This window comes from Gossypium hirsutum, chromosome A11, assembly GCF_007990345.1.
Source record: "Gossypium hirsutum isolate 1008001.06 chromosome A11, Gossypium_hirsutum_v2.1, whole genome shotgun sequence".
NCBI classification, from domain to species: domain Eukaryota; kingdom Viridiplantae; phylum Streptophyta; class Magnoliopsida; order Malvales; family Malvaceae; genus Gossypium; species Gossypium hirsutum.
In genome coordinates, this window is record NC_053434.1 from 8,412,709 (window position 1) to 8,424,465 (window position 11,757).

Genomic DNA, 11,757 nt, shown 5'->3' on the forward strand with positions numbered 1-11,757 from the left:
AAGAAGTGGTGGGGTTTATTAAAGGGTCTGAACAAGAGCTTAGATTTATTCAGGAGAAACTTAGCCTGTCTTCTAAACCTATGATAAAAGAAATTTGGAGATCCCCAGGTACTGATGTTATTAATTAAGATAAATTTTGATGCGACTTTTCATAGCTCAGTTAGACTCGCTATTACAGCAGCTATAGCTAGAGATTCAACAGGAGAAATTAGAGGGACGGAAACTTATCTTTTTGAAGATGTTGTTGATGCCTTTGTGGCTGAAGCGAGGGCATGCGAAAGGGCATTAATTTTAGCGGGTTTGATGGGCTTTCGGAGACTAGCTGTGGAGGGTGATTCTCTGACGGTTATCAAAAGTATCAAGAAAAAGGAAAAGGATAAATCAATGATCAGGTCGATTATTCACCACATCAGTATTTTGGAAACTCAAATTGATAAAGTTACATACCGTTTTGTGCCCCGTATGGCTAATGAAGTGGCTCACATGTTGACATTGGAAGGTCGAAGAAGTCAGTGTTGTGGTGTCTGGGTGGATGGAGTGCCCGATGCTGTGGAGGCGAGGGCGATGAAGGACGTTTTGGACTGGAACTAGAGTTATCATAGTCCCCCATGATGTGCTTTGAATAATGGAGAAGGTTTGCTGAATCTCCAGGTTGGATTCAAAGCTCCCGTTCTTCTTCTTTACTAGTTTTTTTCCTCAGAGGTAGAAGAAGATGGTCGGCCGATATTTGATAGAATGCTTCTGATTGTTTGGCTTTGGGTGTTTCTTTTTCTTTGTTGGGTTTGATTGCCCCTAGGTGCTTTATTACTTTGTTTATTTTGCAAGCTGTTTTATTTTCTTTGTTGTTTTTTGTCGTTTCATGTTGCTGTTCCTTTAGTTGATTTTTTGTTTGCATAGTCTTTTCGTGATACTGTTGTGCCGAGTTTTCTCAGTCTTTTTGCCTTGAGCCATGTGATAATAAATATCAGTCAATTTCACTAAAAAATTATTTTATATTAAATAACAATTAAACTTATATATTTATGACAATAAATTTATATATTTATTAAATTGTTATATAAAAATTATATAATAATATTTAATAATATTTTACTTTCTATAAAACTAAAAAAAACACACACACAAACAACAAGGGTAATAAAGAAATTGACCTCAACTTTTTTTCCATTGGCACCTTTGGCTCTAGTGAAAATTGAGAGCAGCAATGTGATGAGAGTGCTCAATTGCACCGTATCTCAAATATTCCAAATAAGAAATCAGTGCAGTGAAAAGGAATATTCACCCAATATTCCATCTCATCATGGGTAAAATCCAATTCAAAGGAAGCCTTAAACTGGGTTTGGATGGGTGATTGGGTGCGAAACGGTGCGTTCAACTTATTTTTTATCTCACGCTATAATATCGCTACAATATCTAATTTTATTGTCACTGCTCTTTTTACACTAATTGCAAGTAAACGAACCGCACATCTAAACTCACCTTTATAGATATTAATGTTTCAAGTTGATTGTACTAGAGATCCTTGAATTGTGATTTTTATTTTAAATTAGTCTCTAAACTTCAAAATATTTTAGTTACATCATTAAATTATTAATCATGTCTTTTTATTATTAAAATCATTAAGTGGTACACCAAATCTTATATAGCTAAATTTAAAATGATTTAAAAAAATAAAACATAGTCACATTAAATTTAAAAGTAAAAATTAAAAAAAATAAAGTAAAGCTAAAAACAAAATTAAAGAATAAACATTAAAGCTTTGATTAAAGTTTTGAAAACATCAAAACTAAAATTTTTAAAATATACACTTTTATAACATTTATTTTTTCTTAAATTTTTTATTTTAAATTGTCACATAAGATCTAATATATCATTTGACAATTAAATTAATAAATTTTATAATGAAAGGATTTAATTGATATAACTTCAATAATTTAAAACTGTAATTAGAGTAATTTAAATTTTAAAGACTGATTTAGACTGAAGGTGATAGTTTAGAGATTTTTGATGCAATTAACCCTAAATTAAACATTACTAAAATTAATAAATAAATTTAAAACAAAAATTAAACTCTATTAATAAAATGTTTATCCAACAATTGATTTACAGGTATTAGTGCTTTATGTATTTGTGATGGAACTGGACCAAACTAAATCTGTTAATTATTTATTGGCCAATAAATTTGATAAAATATATGCCTGTGGAGGGCGGAGGCGCTGGTCAAAACTGGTGGTCGGAACACATAAAAACAAGAAAATATCTTGTCCGAAGTGCAAGTAATAAAAAATGTTTGAAAATGATGGGGGCTTTTCATTAGTATTTTGCTGCACTTTCTAATTCTATTGGTTTTTTTCTTTTCTCCAGCGATTTTGCCAGGAAGTTTTGGAGTAGAAATTTACGTCAACTAATCGGTCAACCATAATCACGTTGCAAAAAGGATGGATTTTACCTGAACATATTGCAGACTCAACCAAAGTTGTCCCTAAAGCCGTGGGATTCAAAAATTTGGAATTGAAATTGTTTATATTTGGAGACTACTAAGCAAAGAAAAAATAATAATGATTTGAAGGGCAATCTAATTTTGATTGCATCAGTGTTGTTGTTGTGTGTTCGGAACCCTTGGAAGGCTCCTTGTATCTATAGAAATATATATCATCCACTCATGCAAGGACCCCTCCCTGGCTAGGAGGTGGTTCATCTCTCAGATTCCGAATTAGCCAATGAAGATACAGATAAGTTGGTCAAGTCTGAGATTGTTACAACTCATAACTTGCTTTCGGTTATTTAATTGAGATCTGTGTCAAGTTGCATCCCTGCTGCTGGTGTTTTAATGCTGACAAATTTTAGTTTAAGTTGAGACTTGGATTCGGTCCATTCCAAGGGATATCCTGGTGGAAATTGATTGACTTGGCTTGCAATGACGGGTTCTCACATTTAGCCCCCCTGGATTGGGTTATTGATTCTGGTGATTTGGCATGGTGGTTATCAAAATTTGTTTTAGCTATGTTTTATTAAAGCCTGGCTACTCTTTGTATCATGCTGTGTATTTGCTGCATTTGTTGTTGACGTATTCTGTATGTGTAGGGGCAGGTGACCATATTATCGTTTTGTTGAGTATTAGTGCATTCTTTTCTTTTCTTTTTTAAGCAAAAGCCCGTGAGGAAAGTGAATTAAGCTGCAATAGCGTCATCCTATACCAACATGAGAATGGCATCGGGACAGCCCAATTCAAAATCTCGAGATCAATAGGCAAGGCCTTGGGGAACTCCATTGGCCGGCCTAGGAATGTAATGGAAAGAAACAAAATAAAATCCGACACAAAATCCACATGCCCCTCAAAGATTTGACCATACTCATATAAAGATAAGTCCAAAGGTCGATTATTAAACCTAGAAGTAAGAGAGCATAACAGATGAAAACCATGATTTCTGATAAAGAGAAGGGCCTCAACAACAACTTAAGTTTCAGTAGAAAGATTCAAAGGCACGAGGCACAACCAGCTCTAACCATGCCTTTCGAGTTGCGTATAATCACTTCGCAAGCTACTTTTCTCCCGGTTGATCTCTAGGCAACATCCACATAAAGCTTGAGCACATCTCCACTGGGTGCTTCCCATTTCACAATAGAGGAGCGAATGGGCAGCGACAACGCATACAACAAATCTTGCACCCTGAAGAATTCTCTTGCAACGTCTGTGCCCTAATTAGTGCATCTCATGGAGCCATCGCCTTGACTTGAGTGATCTCCATATTACAAGCATCTCAAAGCTACCAAAGCACCACCTAAAAGCTCATAAAGGCATATCTGTTTAGCTTCCTCATTGCATATTCCATCTAATTAATGGCCCTGCAAAAAGAAACACCGAGAAGGATTTTTTGTGCCATAATGCATTCTTCGCGTGGTTACGTATTCCTGTAAGAATTTTCGGTGCTTATACTCGTTATTGAGGGTGACTTGAAAAATCGACATTGAGAAAAAAAATAAACGTACATTTTCTAAAAGTGTCGAGCTTTATAAGTATTTTCGGTTCTAGTCCCCTCAAAAAAACCTATTGTTGTTTTGTTATTATTTTTTCATTATTTTGTTATCATTTTGCAATTATATTGCTATTATTATTTTATTATTATTTAGGTATTATATAACTCTTGTTTTATTATTAATTTTGTTACTAATGTAGAGGTATTTGCTATTTAAATTACATTTTTCTTAATATTTTTTTAATTTTTTATATGTTGGTAAACATTTATTTTGATGTTTTTAATATATTTAATATATTATATTTTTTAAATTTATTTATATATAAAAAAATTAATACAGGTAGGTCAAGCTTAGGTTTTAGTATTTTTATTTAAGCTGGGTCGGGCCCAAAAAATGAGCCTAAATTTTTTCTTGATTCGGTTCGAACTTAATCCGACTCAACCTATGAACAACTCTAGAGAATTTTTTATCATATGAATTATTACTTAAATAATAAATTATTAAAAAATTTAAATATGTAATACGTGTTTGATAATTATATTAGTTTTTTATTTATTTTGTAAAACATTTTAAAAAAAACCATTGAAGAATATAATTAGGTAAATAGTTATTTATCAGTTGAAAATTTTAAATATATATTTTTATATTTTTTAGATTATTTATATATTTTTAAAATTTTAAATGATGATAGATATCACATCGTGACACTTTAACCTAATTCAAGAACTAAATTAAAAAAAAATTATTAAATTTTAGAATGAATGTGGAAAAAAATTAGATATGTTATAAAATAAAGAGAGATGGAGAAGAATAAAGAATAAAGAAAATATGAAAGCAATAGATAATGTAATCAAAAGAGATACTTTATCAGAGTCTCTATTTATAGGCATAAGAAATATAATAGTAGTAGTGATCTAATTTTAATAACTATAACTATTAGAATTTAAATTATATTAAAACTTTATCTTAATCATAGTAGACATCTACTTAATAAGATATTCATAACAAGATATACCTAATTGTAAAATTTAAGACAAAAATAGATAACTCAAGATTTTTTTTCTTGCACCATCTTTTTTTTGGAACACTTTAGTACGGAAGTGTAAAAATAATATTGTCTATGGAAATAAATAGTAAAAATATATATTTACTGGATAAAATATATACAAGTTAACTATCGGATTAAAGTCCGGTTGAAGCCGACTTCAGAAATAAAATTGGATTATCTTTTGACATCCACATCTATTAGACCGTTGCATCCAAACGACGTCGTTGGGAGAATGCTATCCACTCCGAGTCCTTCGCTTCATCTCACAGAATTCAGTTTACCGAGAGCCATAGAAATGGCTTCTTCTGCTCAGTTCTCCCTCACTTTCAAACCCTCACCGTCACCGCTCTTTTCCAACTTCCCTCGAACCCGGTTCAGTCCTTTCACAACCGCTAGGCCAATCGCTTCCCGTTTCAAAGTCCTGGCTAGTCAGACCGGGTTCTTCACTCGGCTCGGCCGGTTGATCAAGGAAAAGGCCAAGAGTGACGTCGAAAAGATCTTCTCAGGTTTCTCCAAAACCAGAGACAACCTCGCCGTCATCGACGAACTCTTATTATACTGGAACCTCGCCGACACCGATCGCGTCCTCGATGAACTTGAAGAGGTTTTCTCTTCTCTATTCATTGATCAAATGCTATTGAAAAAGTGTAATTAAAGCAGTTAAAAAGATCTGAAAATGAATAAATTTATTTATTTTTAGTTTGATTTTGCAGGCTTTGTTGGTATCCGATTTTGGGCCAAGAATTACTATTAAAATAGTGGAACGCTTGCGGGAGGATATTCTAAGTGGAAAACTTAAATCAGGAAGTGAAATAAAGGTTAATACAGGAAATACCATAATATTTTTAAATTTCTTTTATTGGATTTAGTTAGTGAAAGTGTTCTATTTTATGAGGTTACACATATTGAAAAATGTGAATCAATTGTGGGTTTAGGATGCATTGAAGAAGAGTGTGTTGGATCTCTTAACAACGAAGGGGAGTAACACCGAGCTTCGACTTGGATTCAGGTTTATCATCTTTCATCTTTTGAATTTTCTTGATGTTCCTGTTGTAAACTGGTGTCGGTTGTTCCTCTTGCTGAACGCTCTTTGATGCTATCAGGAAGCCAGCCGTGATCATGATTGTTGGCGTTAATGGAGGTGGCAAGACAACATCACTTGGTGAGGCTAAAAAGCAATGTCTGAATTGTTATAGAGTTAAGGGAGTTAAGATTTGGGAATGGGGTTCTGTGGGTTATCTTAATTGATGAGCAACTTTTATCTAAACAAATTGATGCCTGACGATTTATTATAAAATAATCCAATTAATGATTCCCTTGCAGGAAAGCTGGCTTATAGACTAAAGAATGAAGGGGCAAAAGTGAGCTACTAAAAAGCATAAAATGCTTTAGCTACTACAACGTGATGAAGGCCTTTATGGTTATAAACATGCTTATTCACAAATGGTTCTTGCATGTAATTTTTTCTTACAGTTTGAGATCTTGGCAGATATTGATGGCTGCAGGGGACACATTCAGAGCAGCTGCTAGTGATCAACTAGAGATATGGGCCGAGAGAACTGGTTGTGAGATAGTTGTAGCTGAAAAAGAGAATGCGAAAGCATCATCAGGTAGACAAATAGAATAGGACCGAAAAGGAAAGGGGCCTTGCTGTTTGTTATCATTGTGATGCGTTACAGAACTGTTAACTTGTGGTTTTAAAATGCTTTCTGAATAGTGCTTTCGCAGGCTGTGAAAAGAGGTAAAGAGCAAGGTTTTGATGTTGTCTTATGTGACACATCTGGACGTAAGTATTATGAAACCTTCATCTTTTGATCTTGTCGATTTTCTCTGCCTTGAAACTGTTTCTCACTGGCATGATTTATTAATTTTGCAGGCCTTCACACCAATTACAGCTTGATGGAAGAGTTGATAGCATGTAAGAAGGCTGTCGAAAAAGTTGTTCGTGGTGCACCTAATGTAAGCTCAAGTTATTCCTGACCATGAACTCATTAAAATGTGCGGGCAATGTGACAGATTTGCATTTACCCATCTATCCAGACAAAGCTCATCTTTGATACATTATTTTATCTGCTTCTATTTCCCACCTTCATTTACTTTGGGCATCATTTTTGTCTTATTCCTTAAGAGCATGTCTCCCCTGACATGAAAATGGGTGATTTCTTAATATCAGTTTCTATGGTTTAGTTATAGCTTTTAGTAGTATCTTCAAAGGTACCTTCAAGGATAATGAATTTGAAGCGAATTGAATATGCTACGTATTTATCTTTTCAAATTCTTGTATTTATAGCAAAGAGTTATCCTAATTAAGGCAATACCACAACATGTGCAGGAGATACTACTAGTTCTTGATGGGAACACCGGATTGAATATGCTTCCTCAAGCTAGAGAGTTCAATGAGGCACTCTTCCTACCCTCGCCTTCATCAAGATACTAGGACAAACTTGTCAAATGCTAACATCTTATTTCATCTGTATTAACATGCAATTTTTGTGTCAGGTTGTTGGAATAACTGGTTTTATTTTGACAAAACTTGATGGTTCTGCTAGAGGTGGCTGTGTGGTACCCTCTCTTAAACCAGCTTCTCTTTGCTTTTGGGGTGAGAGGTGGGAGGGTGTCAGGGTTGCTTTTGAACTTTCAATTCACATTTTATCAATGTTCTTACCTCAGGTCAGTGTGGTTGATGAGCTTGGCATTCCCGTGAAGTTTGTCGGTGTTGGTGAAGGTGTTGAAGACCTTCAACCCTTTGATGCAGAGGCATTTGTTAATGCCATATTTTCGTGAGAAATATTGTTGGTAAAGTGATCCGTTTATATAATCCTTTTGATAACATCTTATCAATCACCATGTTCATTGGAATTAAACCAGTGCAATTTCTTCATGTTTCTTAGAATTGTAATCGTTTGAGACCAGTTTGGCTTATGTCAGGCTTCTACACGCATATTGTTGTAAGAACGCGGTCACAAGAGTACTCGTTCGGATGTGTGAAAAAGCTTCAGCAAGATAATGATGATGCAAATTTTTGGGTCTATACATTATTCCTCTGTCCTAATATTTGAGCATTATGATCTTGTCTTCATTGATGAGCAAATTCTTTAGTTGATAAGTAAAAAACCAAAAGCTCACACTTCTAAGAATGTTAGATTAGTAAATGAAATGTGCTATTCAAATAGTTTGTTTCTGTTCCATTTTTTTAGGATAATGTTGCATCTGCTTTTATCAACCTGTAATATGCATAAGTATGCCACAAAAGTGCAGTTAACCAGAAACTAATGGAAAACCCATTTGATCTGAATTAACCAGATTCAATTTTAGGTCCCTCTTTGTTAATCTCTAAATTAGGCATATTAAACAGATCGTTTAGACCTGATAATTTTGTGTAACAATTTGACACATTAATCTATTTTCCTATTGGTCTACAATATATTTCATCAAGAATTACAGAGTAACAAGATTTTTTCTTGATTATTGGCACATGATTATTATTGACGTGGCAATACCAACACAAAGATAAGTCTTATAGGAGTTTGGTTATCAGCAGAGCGACTTAGTATGGGGAAGTCCATAGCTTGGCAATGGGTGAATTATAGAAGGTAGCACGGCTACTATAGACCAGTTTCCCAGTTTTCCTCATTTTGAACTCGACCGCAACTACAGTTGTATTTCTTCCACTTCTCACTACAGACCCATCAACAATCAACTCTGCCTGCACGTTGAAAGTATACAACATATGATAGCATGAGCTTCACTGAAACCGCAAAGAAAGAGTCAAGAATGCAAATAAACTATTGAGATGCAAGGGAAGGTCAGGCAATGCAGGGTGAAATGCAGAAGTAAGCTCCTATCTAAGCAATTTGAAGCATCCATGTCCGGCACTAGCCTTCAGTACGTATTTGGACATTGGTAAAGGTGTGTACTACTATGTCTAGGCATATTGCAATGGGAAGTTCATTAAAAATGAAGGTAAATAAAATGTAGAAAACATCAGACTTGAACAAACTCCAATCAACAGTTAGATAACATGTGAAAGTCATAGCATCATTTAAACATCAAATTGCAGGCACAATCACAGTCAAGTTCAATTGAAACCACAATAAGGATTAAAGAAAACCAATATTAGAAATTGAAAACCCTAAAATAGGAAATAATATCTCACGTTTATAGTAGCAGAAGAGAGATAAGACATCGCCAATTCACCAAGAAAAAGCTCTTTATCCTCACCCACCACCGTTCTAGCTGTCGCAATCGCCACTCTTTCTGATATTGCTGCAATTACCCCTCCGTGTAACCCACCCATCGAATTCTGCAAAACAAACCCCCAAACAAAAAAGAAAAAGAAAATTTTCATCTAACAAGTCCGATAAGAAAAAATAGAGAGAAAATATCCAAAAGAATTACGAGTATAGAGGGCTTGACGGTGGTGAAGCAGGTGATGTGTCCACGTCGTACAGTGTCGGTCTTGAGGTGGTTACATAAGAAATCAGAATAAAAGTCTTCTGAACTGTAATTGTCCGGGATGGGATTGGAAATCCCGACGCTTTCTAGAAAACGCATAACGTTAGATGCGTACGGCGTAGATCGCTCACCAGGTCTCGCCGTAGTGGCACCATCGGAAGAAGACAGTGCTTGAGGTTCCCGAGAAGCAGGAGAAGCAGATGAGGGATTTGCCATTTCTGTGTCTATTGAGAATTGACGACTTGACGCATATGCTTTTAACAGTATTCTTTTTTAGCTTTATTTTAGGTTTTTTTGGTAAATTCCCAAATTTAGATTACAATTTTGTCAATTAACACTAAAATTGTGGATTTGTGTGAAGAGATATAGGTTAACAAAATTTGATTTGAATTGAAAATTTTAATTTTTTTTTAAAATTTTGAGTTAATTAAATTAAATTATTTGAGTCAACTTAATTAATTCGATTCAAATTCGAGTCGAGTTAAATTTTATAATTCGAATAACTCAAATAATTCTAATAATCTGAATAACAGATTAGTGTAAAAACGTTCTTAGTAACTTTGAAAATAAGTAAATTGATTTCTTTCACAACAAAAATTAAAAAAAAATTAAAATAATTTTCAAAAATTTAAAATTTATTTAAAAAATATATAAAAAATTTAAAAATTTAAAAATTTTCTAAAATAATAATTTTTGGACCTAATTAATGATTCAAATTTATCATACTCAAGTATCTTATTTTTTGATTATGTTGCTTTGTAAAAATTTTCAAATTAGTTATTCCTACCAATATTTTTATTTGACATGTTTATGTTTTTTAATTTAACTCGAATAAATTTATTCGATTCAATTCGACTCGACTCGAATTTCATTTCACTAGACTCAATTTGAAACAATTTTAAATTAAGTTAAGATGATAAAATAGAACTTGCAAACTTAATTAACTCGAAATTTTTTTCACTCAATTTAATCAAACGCTCACCACTAATATCACCACTAATATAAAGTAAACTTATAATTTAGGAGAAATGTAAATTGACATTTTTTGGTATGAATCTGTCTAAACACCAAAGTAAACTGTTTGCCCCTTAAAATAAATTAGGACAAATGTAAAATTCCTATCTACGAGTATTATTTAAATTTATTTTTATAAAAAATATATGCATTTTAATTTATCTGTTTGAGTTCAATTTATGTTTGGTAGATTTTGAGTGATTGCAATCATAGTAACTTCAAAAAAAAAAAAGTTTTAAGATTAGAATTTTGATTTATATTAATTATGTAACTTCAAAAAATATGGTTTTTTGGCAAAAAAAAGAATTAGAATTTTATAAAAGTAATGTTTTATAGTTTGTAATATAATAAAGTAAGAATATAATTTTTAGACCTCTCAACCTAGGTTAAGAAGGTGGAGATTGTAGTTTTGGTCGAGAAAATTCGGAGATTCAAGAAAAGGAGAGAGTTCACTTGGATTGTTAGTATCACTCTTTTATGGTGAAAAACAAATTTAGATATGTTTCTTAAGATTGTTGACATGAAAGTTTGATTTGATATTTTTTATAATAGCTTTGATATGACATTTTAGGATAAGACATATTAAGGCTATTAGCAATCAATTATTTTGAATCTCCATGTGGCCTTCACATAGTCTTAGAGGTTCGTCGAGTTGGGATTCACGAATTAACTTAAATTATGAAAACACAGTCAAATTTGTAAGGTACACTGTAAAGTTCGTAAAATCCATTACACAATATATAAAAAGATCAAACTTGAAAAAAATTACAACATAAAAAATTAAATGTTGAAAATTTATATGATATATGAAAAGTTAAAAAAAGTATATAATCAATATTTATTAATTATTATGCTTAAATTTTTATATTGTGCTAATACTTTAACATTCTATTAAACCATGCTATAGGGATTTTTTTGGTGTGTGCATCTGTTTTGTCCATATTCAAAAAGTGTAAAAATAAGAAGTAAAACAGAATATTAGGATTGTCCATGATTAGGCTGAGTTTTAACAAAATTTTAAACTTGATTGATAGGTTAAGGTTTAGTTTGAAAAATAGATATAAGTCTAATCTAGATAAAAATGTTAAAATTCGGACTTGATCCACTAATATTAATTTTATATATATATTTAAATATAATACTCCAAATAAATTGAAAATATTAAAACAAATATTTCCCACCAAATTGAAAATAAATTAAGAAAAATCTTTATAACTAAGATAAGTGCAACTTAACAAGCAAATACCTATAATATAGTAGCA

The 11,757-nt window shown here is 32.6% G+C and overlaps 2 protein-coding genes across 4 annotated transcripts; one reads left to right on the forward strand and one right to left on the reverse strand.

Moving 5' to 3' along the window:
• The first annotated feature begins 5,174 nt into the window (after positions 1 to 5,174).
• Positions 5,175 to 8,198, forward strand: LOC107957256 (cell division protein FtsY homolog, chloroplastic). Of its 3 annotated transcripts, none has more exons than XM_016892733.2 (12): positions 5,175 to 5,630; positions 5,740 to 5,844; positions 5,962 to 6,035; positions 6,130 to 6,188; positions 6,350 to 6,387; positions 6,516 to 6,636; positions 6,744 to 6,812; positions 6,903 to 6,985; positions 7,359 to 7,427; positions 7,526 to 7,588; positions 7,697 to 7,822; positions 7,918 to 8,198. In XM_016892733.2, the coding sequence occupies exons 1-11, from the start codon at positions 5,259 to 5,261 to the stop codon at positions 7,808 to 7,810; spliced, it is 1,167 nt and encodes a 388-aa protein (XP_016748222.2). In that variant the 5' UTR covers positions 5,175 to 5,258; the 3' UTR covers positions 7,811 to 7,822; positions 7,918 to 8,198. The 3 variants fall into 3 exon arrangements, with proteins under 3 accessions (XP_016748222.2, XP_016748223.2, XP_016748221.2); XM_016892734.2 differs by having other exon boundaries at positions 7,955 to 8,198; XM_016892732.2 differs by having other exon boundaries at positions 7,697 to 8,198.
• Positions 8,199 to 8,427: 229 nt separating this feature from the next.
• Positions 8,428 to 9,784, reverse strand: LOC107957257 (acyl-coenzyme A thioesterase 13). Its single transcript, XM_016892735.2, has 3 exons — positions 9,425 to 9,784; positions 9,183 to 9,329; positions 8,428 to 8,732 (listed from the first exon to the last, which is right to left on the reverse strand). Exons 1-3 carry the CDS (start codon positions 9,695 to 9,697, stop codon positions 8,574 to 8,576), a joined length of 579 nt encoding a protein of 192 aa, XP_016748224.2. The 5' UTR covers positions 9,698 to 9,784; the 3' UTR covers positions 8,428 to 8,573.
• Positions 9,785 to 11,757: the final 1,973 nt, after the last annotated feature.